Raw genomic sequence first — 16809 nt, forward strand, 5'->3', positions numbered from 1 at the left:
ATGGCAGGAACAAACACACGCCACTACTAAACTTCTCTTCCTGCACAGTGGAGTCCATCAACCTGAAGGGAAAATGTTGCTGGTCCACGGGGTCGGACGGCGCCAAAGATGTGTGTTAGCGCTACACAACAGGGAAGTGTCGTGATACGACGACACACAAAGGGACAAAAACAGAAAAAACAGGCAGCAAATGAGCACTTGTCTGATCTTAATCCCCGACTCTTTTAGGACAGAGCATGGATTCAGTGTTATATGTACTGTTATTAACTTTATATAGACTTTGACACAGAGCTTTTTGGAAAAAAATAAAAATTGTGATAATTGGTTTTGACAAGTTGAGAGCCTCGTGTCCAATTATACCTGAAATCAGAACAGCTCATGAGGTTCCTTTCCTGCAATTTGAAACTGAGAAGCAGGTGCTGTTTTAGAGGAATAGACCATTTCCAAGTAAACTCTTTTTGGTGTATTGTTACTTTAGCACATTTTAAATGTTTATCCACTGGAAGTACTAAATATGCATGCAACCATACACTACTTCAGCCCACACCACTCTCAAACCCATAAAGTGGATTAAATGCAACCACTTTCAAAGCCAGTGAACTAACAGCTGCTGCCAAAAACCACACAGGAAGCAGAACAGAGGTCCACAATAGCTTTATTTTGTCATTCAAAATAACAAACTTAGTATCTCTGCAAGCTACTGTAACAAACTCGAGGAGGAAAAAAAAAAAAAACCAAACAGGTACACCTTTATTTACACCATAGATTCTGATGCAATCTCAGTCACCCCAACCTTGTGGTTGGGGCAAATGCCAAGTAAGACATGAGGCAGTCAGCTTCTACATGGTGCTACACCAACACATGGCCCACGTAGTTTAAGGAGCTGGACAGTACAAGGCTAGTGTAACGTGGAGTACCATTGTGTACACTTCAAACTAGGAGCCTTTGATCCCACTCGGTGGTGCCTATAATTTGATACAAAGCTGATCTGAGCTCAGAACATTAAGAGGCATTGGCTGATGCTCCTCAGTGCTTTTGGAATTTAACAGGGGGAAAAGAGGGCGTTAACTGGTAAACATTTCACGTGAGTCTTAAGAAACAAGAAAAAGATTATTTCAAAACTTGAGCATCCTGATCTCATACAAAAAGGGAATTATTACAGATTCTACAAACTCAAGATCCATTTTAACTGAAAACAAGACAATTTTCAAATCTGGGTAGATTGTAAATTTTATTGGAAAACAAAAATATACAACTTGGAATGGATTATCTGAGGCATGACCAGAGGTCACTTAAAAAAAAAAGAAAAAAGTAAAAGGAGTAAAACATTAAAAAGCATGGTAAGATTAGTCATTTTCTGGTATATAGAACAGCAGATACAAAAGAGTTTGTACGAGTACCAAGGAGATACACCCGTGTCATTTTTTGCAGTAGTGCAACGCTGAGAGATTTCCATATATACTTTGTCCGTAGTCCATGCAGAGTTTCAACTTCTCTACATTGCTTCCATGCCAACAGTGTTGCCAAGTGACAACCAGCTGACAGGCTTCCAATGTCGCCAGCCATGGAGGGGCCCCGAGCACACTTGACAGGAAGATTCGAAGTTCTTCGGCTCCCAGGGGCCTCCACGGGCATCTGGTTGTATGACTGTTCCGTCACTCCAAAACACCATGACAGCAAAAGAAAGGGACATGGGGACAAGAGCCTATGCAGTTTACATGCAGTTCCTTTGGACAGCAGAAGGGGCAGGGATGAATGGGGGCTATTAAGATTTTACAGATAAATTACACAAAGAAAACAAAAAGAAAAGGCAAATTATTTATATACGAAATCTGTACAAGGCCTTCACTTCGCCGTCATCATTTGTACGAACTCTGCAAGAAGAAAATAATAATTAAAAAAATAAGTTGCAGCTCAAGGGTTGTTTAATGGATAAACAAAACAGAGCAATACAAAATGCAACTACTGACCTTCATAGTTGACCTGACCATCTCCATCAATGTCTGCTTCTCTGATCATCTCATCCACTTCCTCATCAGTCAGCTTCTCTCCAAGGTTTGTCATCACATGGCGCAGCTCAGCAGCACTGATGTACCCATTACCATCCTGAGGAGGGGAGGAAAGAAAAGTGTCAGCATTTTATGGAAACTGCATTGAAAGCGTTAGAGTGTGCAGACACCATTTACCTTGTCAAAGACACGGAATGCTTCTCTGATCTCCTCCTCGCTGTCTGTGTCCTTCATCTTCCTGGCCATCATGGTAAGAAATTCGGGGAAGTCTATCGTTCCATTCCCTGAAGACAAAAGCCATCGAGTTCACACCCAGCACAGCAGTAGTGAGCAGCTGACAGTTTTCAGTTAAACTCTGTTCTCACCATCAGCATCCACTTCGTTGATCATGTCCTGCAGCTCCGCCTCTGTGGGGTTCTGGCCCAGAGAGCGCATGACTGTGCCCAGCTCTTTGGTGGTGATGGTACCATCTCCATCCTTATCAAAGAGCGAGAATGCCTCCTTGAACTCTGATTGCAATAAAAGGGTGGGGAAAAAAGAATAGTGGATTGGCTTCTTTTGTGAGATGCCACACCTAAAGCTGGTGAGCCAGTAGGACATCGGTTTTAATACCAACAGTACAAAGAAGGCAAATTCTGTCAGTAAATCTCACAACAACATCTTGTAACTCGCATCAAGCTAAACCCAGAAGAAGTGAGGAATCACATGCCACTCCTACACGCAACATACTGACGCACCCAAATGTTTGGAGTTCCAATTGCACTTGTTTCTAGCTAAACAATGACCGTGGCCACGAGACAGAGCAGCAGGGGAGAGTCAGGCCACATCAGCAACGAATAGCTGCCTGCATAGTTTGGTGGAGCCGTGAGGGATGAGGAACAATGACACTTATCAAGTGTGATGAGGCCATTGGGCAATGTGTAGTGGCATGCAGCAGCTTGCCTGTGTCATAAAAACTACATCCTGCCCTGCCATTTTCAGGGTCAAAACGCATAGAGCAACACCCTTTACGTTATGGCAGAATACCCAATGTCTACATTAACTGCAAGAAATCTAAAAAAAAAAAAGGTTTATATCAAGGACAAGCCACACAAACCTAAAGTCACTGTAGTTTCTTACTGTAATTTTAAACAGTAGTAAGCCACTTCTTTACTCTAAACCTCAGAAGTTCAAGGCATAGCCCAACAACTAAAAAGCAGACAAGTTATGAAATCTAGTAATCAGAAATGCAATTATATTACAGGGAAAACCCTGTGATATACTTTACAAGCAACGCATGGAAACCTTTCGCTTGTATGATTTACATCCATGCCTAATCTTAGAAGACCATAAACCAAGTCAAAACTGCTACAGCAGTTCTTGTGCCATTCCATGATGACCACACACCCAGGGCAAGGGACACTGCACATAGCAGGTGGCTGCCAACACTTTGAGAGCACAGCCCCTCCAGATTACATCATTTATTACATGGTAACTGTGCAAAATGCAAAGTTTTCACTGAGGGAGTCCTTCAGTGCTCCAGAGATGGCAAGCAACAGCAGTTTCTTTCATTGCCATTTTATGGCCTGCAGGCTGCCCTGTGGAATGCCTTAAAAGGCAAAAGCGTAAATCCACTGCATGGGATGCAACATCCATAACTGCAGGCCACTTTGCAGGTTATGAGGAAAGCAGGGGATCAATGCGGCGATGTCTTACCAGCAATCTGCTCTTCTGTAAGCTGATCAGCCTGTAAAACACAAAATGAAGCCATCGTTAGTATGCCGAAAGGTCTTAATATAAAATTGAATTGTCCATCTTAAAAACTAAAGGGAATTCCTAGATTAAATGGACGACTTAAACCTCCCTGTGTATTTCTATCGCTCAAAGTTGTGGGGTACAACAACCACGCCAGCAGTCTTATCGGTAGGCGTACACAAGAAATAAGCAATTTCTTCTGGGATATTCGTTCTTTTTAGATTACTACGGAATGGGGTACAGATGCCCGGAAAAAAGGACGTCGACACATGTCCTAAACGGTAGAACTAGGTCGACGTTTGAACGGCCAATATAGCAAACTTAAACTCCAACGTAAACAATAAATGATAATTTGGCGGTAAATGTTAGCTGGGATAAGCTACAACTGGCTAGCAACCGATATGTGCGGGATCACTTTTAAAAAAATAAAAAAAAAAAAAAAAAAACCTGCTTGGACAACGTTAAACACTTTTAGCAGGAAAATTAACCAATTGGGTAATCTTCGCAACCAATACAGCTGTACGCAAATCTTCACAACACCGCTTATCAATCAGAGCTTGGCTGTAAAAGCGTTTAAACGTCTATTAAATCAACATTGTGCACGCAACGCCCATGCACTATTTCAGGCGCAACAGCACTAACGGTGCCTTTGCTTTTTTAAGATTTTTTTTTCCATAAAGCTAAAACATCTGCCACCAACCCTGTTTAACAAATAAGCATTGCCTAGCAACTACTAACCAGTCATTCATTGGGGGAAGCACTGCGGTTATCGTTCGTTTTCAGCTCAGCCACTTTTAACATTATGTTTCACTGCAGTTATGGGCAAACCTAGAGGTGAAAAACTGCCAACCGACGAAGTTTAGAGAGAAAATATGATTTAGTTTCTCTTACCATTTCGATGTAGTTTTAGCTGTTGCTTCACAATAATATCCGTTTAAACCCCAGAGCCGGACTCAGCACTAAGCAGTAACAACTGAACACACTGAGAAGGGGACAACCGGACTCGCCTTTAACGGCTATCTTAAACCCCTCCTCTTTTTTATATCATTCCGCCAACTTCCTTTTTCCTCAGTTATTAAATTCATTGAAAAAAACATTTCATAAAAAATGCATACACATAAAATAGATAAATAACTGAAACACTAATGCGTTGCTGCTACGGTGCTATCAATCTAGTTATTAGATATCATATTTTATATTACTGGCGGTCTATATAACGGCGTATGAATACTTTCTGCTACTCTGTGATGGGGTACAAGACGTAGCCGAAAGAAATCGCGCTCTCTGATTGGTGTGTTTGTACCTGCAATGCGTCACTCCCTTGGTCTGCGCTGCCGCTGCATCTTGTCCATAGACATCCTAGTCAGTACCACAGGCACAGCAGACAAGCTTGTTACATAGAGTATGCATATGGGCATCATCTGTAGGGAGGCCCAGCAACATAGTTTTGATAAGTAGTTAGCTACCAAGGACATAGTTTGGGACTTTTAACTGGGATATTGCTGACCTATATACATTAATTTATCTGGTTCTTATACTATTGCCACGTTTTTAATGTCTTGTTACATTACTTTACATCTACGTGTTTAAACAGTTTGTCAATAGCCTAGCTATTTTAAAACTGGTCTTCCAAAGTTACCACAGAGTGATAGAGTTCAGTTTGTCACCTGAATAAGTTATTCCTTCCTGTCAAAGTCTTCATCATTTTAAATGTTATGCCTAATTAAATGCAGTGTCAGGGCTGAAGTGTTTGGGTGCAATAGCTTATAATATCTGATTTCTTATGATATTTTAAAAAAGTAACTGGGCCTGTAACAAGTAATGCTGTCAGATGATTGTGGATTCTCAGGTCAAATTGTGCTGCTGGTGTGGATGGGAGTATCTGATATCCTGATTGCTTATGCCCGACTGCTCTCCTGCCTCCCAGTGACCACCTGTCTCTGCCCTGATCTGACGGGGAGACGCAGTCTAGATGTGCAAAGAGAAGCATTTCAAGGGCTCCTTAGTAAAGATAATAGAATTCCCATGTGCCGAAACAGCCCCTCTTCCTCACACTTTTACTGCCTCTCTTATTATCGCTTTTGAAAATCACAAGCAAAGAGCAGGACTTTTGAAAAGCTCAATATCTCAAATAAAGATGTAATAAAGGATTATTCTAAGTGGCTCCTGCTTCCATCTAGGCTGTTTGCAGAGGGGCTGTTGCCAATGCCATGTGATCTTCTGAGCAGTCTCAGACTCAGTCAGGCTTTCCCCCAACCTAACTAATCTGGAACATAGTGGGTTCCTTTTTTATTTGAATCTGTTTTCGTACAGTGGGTTTTCTTGTTGTCACTGTGTAGATTATGTAATGCTACAGGTGAAAGCACAAAGGCCTAAATCTCTCACAAGAACCAGATAAGCTGTAGCATGTGCAAACGACCGTACGCTGAGGTGTGTGAATTAACCTTTTGCCTTTGTGTAAAACATTGTTTTCCAAACATTGATATGGGACATAGATGATGATTTGTTCCAATATATCTCCACAACGGTTATATTGTTAGGCCATGTTTAAAGATGACAAATGACTATGTATATAATCCTCCCGCACAATTTTCTAAAGTTGCCCTTTGTTCAATGTGCAGAATCAGCTGTTTGGTTTGTTGATGAATGCCCCACCAAAAAAGTCCCAGGTCTCAGAGGGTTCAACTCAGGTCAGAGGTGAATGAAGGCTGGAGGTTAATATGATCAAGGCATACTGAAACCAATCTCTGCAATGTAAGCCTTAGCTCATAACAGGTAGCACAATACAGTATATGTTACATTGTTGTTGTTAGAAGTTGTGTTAACACGGGAGCATTATTTTTTATTCGGATTAATCCATGTGTGTTTTACGCGCACACACACAGAGATCTCAAACCACTGCTCAGCATTTGCTCTATTGCTGTTGTTTCCTCTCCTTATCGGCTCTGTGAATATGTAACTGCCTCACATAATACATCCGTATCAGGTAGTGCCCAACCCAAACCACATTTCTAAACGTCAGCTTTCATTTCAGTCTCTCAGGGGTCAAAGGTCACGTAAGTTCAGCAGAAGGAAGGCTGAAGTCAGCCCTCCATCTTCATTAATGTCCCCTCCCGCTGGCTCGTAACATCACTCCCGCTAACAGCAGTTAGCATGGTTCCCTTCAGTGAAAAACCAAACAATGTGGGTTAGTTCATTTTTGGCATTGGGGGCGGGTTGGCACAGCACGTGAGGTACGGTTTGTGGTAGTGCTGTGCAGTGAGGTGGTATTGCGCAATCATGTCCTAAAATAAAGCTGCTTTCAAGCAAAATAGGTAATTTGTGCGGCTAAGTGGCATGTGAGGACTTTGAGGGATTAAGTGCTGGTGACAAATATGAGAAGATGTTGACCTGCGTAACTGAAAGACGGGGACGGCATTATTAATGAATGTGGATTTGTAATGCAGCTGCGGGTTCGGTGCCAAGTGAGCGGATCACTTTTCATGGGAGAGAATGGCTGTTGTTTCTGCACCACTGATGTCAAGTGAATAGTGAAAAGACCTTTACATTGTTCGAGTGTACACATGCAGTCCTGCACCTGTTTGCTTTCAGGTGTGTGTTTGATCATCTGCATCTCCCTGTATAAGTTAGATTAGCCTGTGTCTGTACGTTATATGTTCAGTGGCGGTCTGAACAATAGGCATGGACAGTGTTCATGTGCGCAGTTTTTATGAGCACCGTGCGGTTTCAGATATATTTGACCGGCCTCTAACAAGAATTCCGGATTACCAGTGATACTTCCCAGCATACACCAGGAAAACTCTGGGCCCAATCAGTGAATAAAGTTTATGACCTTCAGTAAACCACTCCCAGTTACCATGAAGGGCTTTTACAGCCATTCAATAAGGGCATTAGCTGTACAAGGTTCAACTTATAGGCTCGCCTCACATGAAGCAGTCCCACTGGTATTCTGGTCTACCTCTTGTTAAGAAAATACTTGAATTCCAAAATTGCATCATGAGGCAGAAATGATTAATGGCTTTCAATCGGATAAGAGGATTTGGTGAGGTCTGCAGGTCCCTTCCTATTTCAATCATGTTGTGATGAAATACACATCATGGATATAGTGTTAAACATGCACTTAGTTTTCTACCCCCCCTAACTCGTATCTTTGTTGGGCTTGCAACAAATCATTGAATGTTTTTAAACCTGAACTTGTCTGCCGTTTTATTTGAGGGGATGTAAAGGGCAAAACCACTTACTGGCTGTCAAATGGAATATCTTTGCTCTTTGCTTTCTCACTTTACATTTCTCTCCGGTCTCCTCTCTCCCGGTCGCTGTCTCTAACTCTTTCTAGCGCCGTCCATCTTCCTTCCACTCTCTGTCCCTCATTGGCTTGCCTCCAGTTTGTCTGCTGCAGTCAGGTGAAGCTGGAGTTCAAACACTGCAGCCTCGAGCCGCACACGAGACAGTTCTGCTTGGAACCTTCCAGAAATGTGGTATCACAGAGCTCCTTCAACAAGGTGATTTCATCCCCTCTGTGCACCGTTGGTTGTGTCTTTGTTTGTCACAGGTGTCATGATTGCTACTCGCTGTGGATTTTTTTAGTCTCTCCAGAGGTTTTCTTCCACAATCCCTCCATGTAGTCCTGTGGTTTATTCTCAGTTTACTCTCTCAATTAGTCCTGTAGGAACTGAAACTAGAGCAATACAGAAGTGCAGCAGGGGTTACGCAGGGCTATTTGTGTGCATAAGTGCATACTTTATTGAGTGACCACTATAAAGAAGTGACGGGAGCAGTATTTCGACAGCTCTTCCGCCCTTGACCCCAGTTGGAGTGCAAGGCAGGTCTGACTCTGCAGTGGCAGGGGCCGGACCTGCAGGGCTGCCTCGCACTGTGCCCCTCTCAGATGATCTCATTCTGCAGGGGTCTACCGCATGCTGAGGCCACTTCAGATGAAGGCTGCAGAGCAGGTGTCTGGTCGAATGTGCGTGTGTGTGTGTCCCTGTTTTTTATGGTTGTGAAAGTGCTCTGCGTTAACCATACTCATAAACCAATGTGATTGATCTTCTTGGCAGGGAGGCCTCATCTGTGACACCTGGTGACTAGAGGAGAAACTGCAGGGAGCTGCAGAACAGAAACTGGTGAGGGGGTGAAAAAGGGTTTGTGCGCCTTTGGAAAATAACAGTATACATTTATGCGAGTATAATACATAAATACAGTGCTGAGATACTTGTACTGGGTACTTACATTTTACGAAGCAGTTTCTTGTTTATTTTCATTTCCATCAATGTCAGAAAAAAACATTTAAGTAGTTCTAATGAGCGCTTTGATGATTAAATAGAACATCAAAATTCAGTTTACATGATTTCCTAAGAAAAAGATCATAAATACTGATGGATCTTTCACAAACTGTTACTTTAAAATTGACTTTGATTACATTTAACTTAAAAAAGCATCATGCCATGGCTTACACGTAGGGAAAGCTGCATCAAATAACATGAAGTTATTTCCTACAGTTGCATGACGGCTTGGACTTGATTAAAATGACTGTGTACCCTTTTTCAGCTTTGATTAATAGCATTTCTTTTTTAGGCCTCTGAGTCAAATTGGAATGCTGTCATTTGGTTACGTTACAACAACTGTGTAGAGTCATCACAGATGTATGAAGCTAATGGTAATTGTCAACAACAAAAACAAGTTTAAAGCAGTCTGTATGTACGTTTAACCACTATTATCAGTGATATTGTGGAAGTATCTTTATATATCTGCCTCCTTGAGTTGAAAGCTTGAGCAGTGATTTGTGTAGCCTGCTGCGAATACAATTTTAGGGAACAGGTTCTTTTGTAATGACCTCTTTCTATTAAAGATACTGAGTCCTCACAAATTACAAACCATCAACTATCAGCTGCGTTAGCTTGATGTGTATCAGCTCGCAGGAAGCTGCTCATAACGGTTAAACCTTTGCGTTATCTCTCACCACAAGAAAACAGGGCTGGCATCTTGAAATGATCTCCACAACTGTATCTTGCTGAAAGTGCTGTTTTTATTATTTACATGATATTTACAAATGGTTTTTACTTGCAGTGGCAAAAAAAAGCTGAAATACTCAGCTGTGTTATACTAACTGGGACATAATCCAACAATGAGCTGTCATTTAAGATGGTCATTTCCAATAAAAATACCTGCTTTTCGAAGACAGTTGCTCTTACTTTTCATAGATGGACGAGTTTGCATAATGAGAACATTCAAGTAATTTGAATCGACAATATTTTTGTGGTTATGAGCGTGGCCAGATCAGAGGAAAGAACCACAGCAAGCTTCACACTATAATTGTGAGCGATGACAGGAGCCTGACACAAGGTACCCTGGGAAATGCTAATGTTGATACCAAAGAGGCCGTTGGTCTGCTATTAAGCTGGAAGGAGAAGAGCACTGCAGTTGTTTACTTTTCATCATCATTTCCTGCCAAGCGATTGTCGAGTTCTGCTGGGTCAGACTCTAACTGTAATCTGTTGTCCAGAGGAAGAAGAAAAAAAGACTTGGCATCACTCAGCTCAGTGGAGTAGAAATAACTCAGTTGAATCACTCAGATTGAATTACTTATTTGTTAAAATATAAATAAGCGTCAGTCATCTTGTCATTATAAAACATACACAGTGGCTCTGAAAGTGCTTGCATTTTGTATGTGAAACTGCGCCTCTCCGTGTGCTTCTTGCGGTACGGGCTATCTGAGGCGCTGCCTTGGTGTGACGTTATCGATGATCCGAGGGCTGCAGTGGGTCATGTACTGCAGGGCTGGGTCAGAGTAGTTAAAAGGTGGAGGGTTGCACTGTTCCTGGATGTAGTCTGGCAACAAGTGGGGAAGGCTGAAAGAAGACACACAAGCCCACCAGAATGTTGTAAAGTTACATGCATGTCACATTTTGGGCTCCATTTAAGGGGATTGTGTATGTGGCTCGGATTAAAATGGGTTGTTATGCACTGTGACACATCTAGTAAAGCCAGGTGTTACACATCTGTATGGCTTGAGTTCTTTTTTTCGCCTCTGATCAGTGATGTCTATATTCCTCCATACAGCAGACAATAATATCAGGCACATTTATGAAAATGTTTCGATGGGCAGCAGTTGTTGTGAAATACTCAGTGACTCATGCATATTCATGCATGCTCTAGCCCAGATATCCAGAGCGTTGAAAGATGCTAAAATCTGGGGCTACGGCTGATTAAAGACGTGAAACACACATCTGAATTCTTCTCTCGACTTGCTGTTGTCTGTTTTCTGTCCAAATGATTTGCATTGTATTTTAATAAAGCTCTTCTCTTGGCAAATATGTATATCCACACACATAATGAGGCACAAACTGTGCAACCTGCAATGAATCATTTCATGAATAACAGAGTAAAAAAACAAAACAAAAAAAAACACATCTTGCCAAATGATTCCTTGCAAATTTGTCTATTGACTGTGCAAACGCCCTCATATCCTTTGTTGGGTCTTTAGTTAACATAGCACTGCTTAGTCCAAACTGCAAAGACCTAAATTTGACATATAATCCATATTTCTATAGGCTAGTAAATTTGATTAAACATAATGAGAACATGTGTCTTTTCCAGTTTGTTAAAAACATTTAGGATTTTAAGTGTTACTTCCATTGGTTATCTGTTTCTATTGTTTAAAGAAATATTTTCCTGGCTTTTGCCTTTTCTCTCTAACAATGTAATCCCACAATGCTGGCACAGATCTCCCTGCTATTGCATCCATAGGCTCTGGTACACTGACAGCAGAAAAAAAAGCAGGCCAGTCATCAAGGGGATTAGGTGTCTCTACGGCCCACTAACACCTTGTCCAGATGCCATACATCTGCACATGCACATGCTTTGGCAAAGGACATACGCACATTATGATGCTCAATGTCATGGACACTGTCTCGTATGACATTGTTGTCATTAACTTGTGTTTCTCTGTCTCAGCAGGTATCCCTGGTCTGGTGTTATGGTGTTTGTTGTCCCCTCTTTCCTGTCCTCTCAACCCCAGCCAATCGAGGCAGGTAGCAGCCCTTCCTGAGTGTGATTCTGCCAGAGGTTTCTTCCTGTTAAAAGGGAGCTTTTTTCTTTCTATCATCGCTTCGTACATGCTCAGGATGGGGGGTTGGATCAAAGAGACGTTTCAATGCAATCTGTTGGTTTCCTTAGCTACGCAACTTTTTTTTTCAAATTTGGCTCTGTGTGAATGGGACTAATTTGGAATTTAATCAACTGAATTTCATTGGATTATGACTGTATTACTATGAACTGGATGGTATCTTTGAAGTGCTTTGAGATGACATTTGTTGTGATTTGGTGCTATATAAGTAAAACTGAACTGAATCATGAACACATAAATTTAGATGAGAGATGTTCCTTCAAGTGAACTTTCACTTGGTACATCAGCTGTGCAATAAAAACAGTGATTTATTACTTTCATCTGTGAAACTGAATGTGGATAAACTGTGACAGACTTTCCAGTCTTGTACCGCTCACAATAAGTGGTACAACTATGGGTCAGTTGAACACTTTGGCCTTTGGATGGCAAACAAAATGTAATGTGCTTTTAAAAAAAAGTGGGTTTTACAGGTCCCTGTAGGCAGATTTTGCTTCATTTAGACAGATTCAACTCTAGCTGCCCACCGCTATGTTAATCCAAGATAAAGTGATCTTAGCTATTTTAGCTAAAATAAGCTAAACAGCTGCTCGCCACAGCTTTTATTTTCACTCTTCAGATATGAAATCAGGCATAAATCTTTTTGGCAAGCTTTGTGCTTAAGAGCAAATAGTTATGTTTCCCTGAAAAAATAAATCTTTCAAAATGTCTAAATTAGCAGACTGATGGTGCTGTTTTTGTCGTTTAACGGCAAATTAAACACTGAATAATTCTTCAAACATGCTTCACACTGATGGCTGTGGAAGCCTCATCATTACTTTGGTTTACTTACTAATATATCAGCAAATAATCCACCAAAATAATCCATTTTCATAACACACCTGTGGGACTTTTTGTTTAATTTTGTAAAGAGGGAATTAAAGACAGTGCTGCAGCAGCAGAACAGCAAACAGGATTTACAGCCTCCAAGTTGCTGTAGAGGATTGTCTCTGACCAGACCTCTTTGACTACTGTACCTTGAAATGCAGTTTGTGTGTGTGTGTGTGTGTGTGTGTGTGTGTTTGGTTATTCTTTGCAGCAGTATTATATGTTTGGTGATGACCTGCAATGAACGCTGCCTCACCCTGCCGAAAGGAGCTGCTGACCCACCTAAAAAATATGTTTCATACTCAGTCATTAGAATTTTAGTGCCTGTTCATTGTTTGGCAGAATACTAAGGTTACAGACTTTGTCTCAGCACAGCCTTTGTGAAGTGGTGAAGTTTGTTAAAGACAGGTTTCACAGCTTGCCAGAAGACATGAAGACATGAATGAAAAAATATTTATGAGACAATAACATATCTGTTTTAAAATCCTTATTACTACTGAGGGGGAAATATGGGGTATGACATGGTATGAAAGAAAGAAATAATGCAATGTTAATACATAAACATTGCATTATGTCTCCTCTGTGGACTCCACAGATGTATTTTTGCTTATCCACATCTATTTTCATGATGCTTATGTGGATAATCAATGAAAATATCTTCCTTTTCTTTTCTTTTATTTCTTTCCATCTCTTTTTTGTGACAAAGGTGGGTCACTAAACCATAGTTTGTTTGTTTTTTTTACCTCTGAGAATTCCCAAAAAATATATTCCTAAATGTAACAAAGAAGTGGCAGAATGTCATCTAGTGCGACGCCTCCTCAGTCTTTTAATCACCCCCAGTCTCTGACTCAAATCCACCTTTCTGGATCCTCCTCATCACAACCCTGTGACCACACCACCTACACGACTGTGAGGACAGGCAAGCCCCTAATGGCATCAATCCCAGGATCCTATCTTTCTGTGCAACCCAGCTGTCTGGCATCCTGCAGCCCATCTTTAACTTGAGTCTGTTGCAGGAAAAAGTACTGATGCTGTGGGAAACATGAATTGACCTGAATGCATTCAGACCAGATATCCATTCAACCTCTTCTGTTAAGGGAGAAGTTGCTCAGGATGTGCATCACTATGTCTGCTGTCTCCTGGGTTGCTGACTATTTGTCAGATAGGCCTGAGTGTGTGCGTTTGGTGGTTAGTAACACAGGAGCACCACAGGGAACTATCCTGTCTCCATTCCAGTTCAGAACATGGAATTGGTGGACATCTTTGTTGAGTGGTGAGGCAGGAATCATCTCCTCCACAATGTCCCCTAGACCAAGCAGATGGTGTTCAACCTCAGGAGGACAAGGTACCTGACCAAGCTCATCAACATCATTGGTCCGATGGTTGAAATTTTGGGGCACTGTATCTACTTAACTGTACACCTGCACGGCAGACTGTATTGGAGTACCAACACCAATGCTGTTTACACAAAGAGGATGAGCAGACATTGCTTTCTGAGGAAGATCCTTCAATGTGTGCAATGATGCTGGAGATCTTCTACCAGCCTGTCTTCTACCAGTGTCATCTGCTGTGCATTGGTCTGATGGGGGAGCAGCATCAGTACAAGAGGTGTCAGCGGGTTCAACAAACTCCACCATAAAGCTGGAAAAATAATTGAACAGCACCTGCAGACTTTTGGGTCAGTGGGAGACACTGAACAAACTAATCTATCCCTCTGCATCCGTGACACACTGCAGAGACAGCAGACCTCATTCTATCTCTTTCTGTCTTTTTTTTTTTTTTACTGTACAGAGTAAGTATGTCTTATTGGTTGAAAAGTCACTTTTCAGTGTGTGCCCAAATTAGAAACTGTATGTGCTAATCTGTGTTGTGCATGTCACTCACTCTCCAGTAACTCTCTTCTTGCGGCAGCAGAGGCAGGCCAGGGCAGCCAGAAGCAGCAGGAGGAGCAGAGGGATGCCGATGCCCAGGACCAGACCCAGAACAAGGTCCACCTCTGTGTTGCTCACTTTACCTCTGTCTGAAATGGATCCATCAATAAAAAGTCTTTCACTTATCAAACAAGTCGAGAAGGTTTCTTAGCAAGTTCAGAACAAATATACTCAGGCCTGCGAATGACAAAATATTAGGATGTTTTTCCTTTGGTTTATTTTCTGTATTTCTGCAAAAACACTGTGGCTCTAATAAAAGGCATTTGTTTAATCTAGTAAATGTTTTATTGGTGTTTTTGTCTTTGTATCTTGGTTGCAGAGTATGCTCACCAATTACACAGGACTGGTTTTCATCCACATCAGCTGTGCCGTTGCAAACACATCTGTAGCCCCCATAGGTGTTGGCGCACAGGGCAGGATAGACACACACTGCCTCCTTGGTCTTACACTCATCCAGATCTGGTTGCAAAGATCATTCCATTACAAATGGAAAAAAAGTGAAAAATCACTTCACTTTGATTACACTAAAAAGAATAGCATATTAACTTGACAAACTGAGACTACAATCTCGATAAACTGTATGATAGGCATTATGCCTACTGATATCATTTGGAGTCAAAGGTTTCATGGTTTCATTTTAAGAGAGTATTTCTAAATGTCTGAGCTTCACGAAACAAACAAAATATTTAAAAATATACATAAAAAAATATTTCACCATCAACTTCCACAGCGCTGATGTCATAGTGGCTGCTGACTCTGGCCAGATAGTCTCTGATGTACCAGTGCGGTGTGTCAGTGGACACGCCCACACGATATTCATCCAAACCTGGCTTGGATCCCTCTCCCTGATCTTTCTTACTGACGTTGTAGAATTTGTTTGTGAAACCCTTACTCAGGATGTCATCCAGCTGAGAAAAAAACAGTGAATCACTTTGCAATGAAACGTTTTTAATGTTATCAATCCAAATCTACCCTCATCACGCTCACACACCTGTTTGAGTCCATCAGCTCTGTTGTTCCTCCAGCCCACGGAGACGTTGAACACGTTATATCCTGCGGACACAGAACGGCCACAACAGCTGTGTGATGAGCACCCTCTGTGTCATGCTTATTGTGGTAACAGCAGAGAAAGAGCTAATCTACAACAAAGATGATCAAGCTATACACAGAACCAATATGGGAACTCTTACCTGGAGGATTGGGCGAGTCACCTACGGAAAGACACATTCAGTCAATATTTTCATACCGGAGTAACATTAAAATGTGGATTCTGCTGTACAGCGGGAGCAAAATTACACAAATGTTTCCAGAAATCCCAAGATGCAGTAACCAGAATGCTTTCTAAGTGCATTTTTAGGCATTTAACAAGCCCAACGCTTAATCAGCATTTTAAGGTAGCAGGAAGCTGGCTGGTTCTGAGGGAATGTACACAGTTTCCAGTGAAATACGGAAATCAAAGGCGGTAATTTCTGAATATTCCCTCGTTTTCAGTTAATCAGCTTCTATGAGGGAGAAAGGGTGAAAAATCCCTGTATGCAGTGTGAAGTGTGTAATTGTGAGTTATACTGCAAGAAGTGTGTCAAATACAGGGTATTGCATCCCACAGGAGGTATGCTGGGAGAAATGGGAGGTCACTAGAGACCATCCACATGTAGGCCAAAGTCCAGATTTGCACTGGTCCAAAGTCTATTCCTTGTGTTTCTAGGTAAAAGCAGTATTCTTTGTGTTATTGGATGTTACTGTTTCTGATGAGGCATCAGTAAACAGTAGATGGATCAACTGAAGGTCCAGAGGCGTCTCTCAGGTGTGCAAAAAAGCTGTTTCATATCTGTCAAACTATGTTATCTTGGGCATTTTTTGAAGGCGCAACTAAAGACACGTCTTTCCGACAGGCTGCTAGTGACAGAGTGCCTAGTGATACAATTCAAAACAGGTTCTTTGCTAAGTTGATCATGTTCAGCATTTTCATCCCTCATACAACACATTTCAAAATGATCATAGACCTCTAACCTCACAGGGCTATAGAGTATTTGATGTTATTTGTACTTTCACTTCAAGTACTGTTGCAACAATAGTAGCAGCTAATTGCTTGTGGATTTACAAGTGTGTACGTACCACATCCTTCAATGTCCTTAGTGTCCTCATA

General features: G+C 41.5%; 1 protein-coding gene and 1 long non-coding RNA gene across 2 annotated transcripts; both read right to left on the reverse strand.

Moving 5' to 3' along the window:
* Nucleotides 1-638: 638 nt before the first annotated feature.
* Nucleotides 639-4737, reverse strand: calm2a (calmodulin 2a (phosphorylase kinase, delta)). The gene is made up of 6 exons (XM_072391455.1): nt 4635-4737; nt 3705-3735; nt 2375-2518; nt 2187-2293; nt 1971-2106; nt 639-1874 (listed from the first exon to the last, which is right to left on the reverse strand). Exons 1-6 carry the CDS (start codon nt 4635-4637, stop codon nt 1846-1848), a joined length of 450 nt encoding a protein of 149 aa, XP_072247556.1. The 5' UTR covers nt 4638-4737; the 3' UTR covers nt 639-1845.
* Nucleotides 4738-15003: 10266 nt separating this feature from the next.
* On the reverse strand, nt 15004-15709 carry LOC140312644 (uncharacterized). The gene is made up of 3 exons (XR_011916990.1): nt 15655-15709; nt 15379-15571; nt 15004-15122 (listed from the first exon to the last, which is right to left on the reverse strand). It is a non-coding gene; the product is annotated as an uncharacterized lncRNA (long non-coding RNA).
* Nucleotides 15710-16809: the final 1100 nt, after the last annotated feature.

Source organism: Leuresthes tenuis, unplaced genomic scaffold (genome assembly GCF_036924035.1).
Source record: "Leuresthes tenuis unplaced genomic scaffold, fLeuTen1.0.hap1 SCAF_8, whole genome shotgun sequence".
Classification (NCBI taxonomy): Eukaryota; Metazoa; Chordata; class Actinopteri; order Atheriniformes; family Atherinopsidae; genus Leuresthes; species Leuresthes tenuis.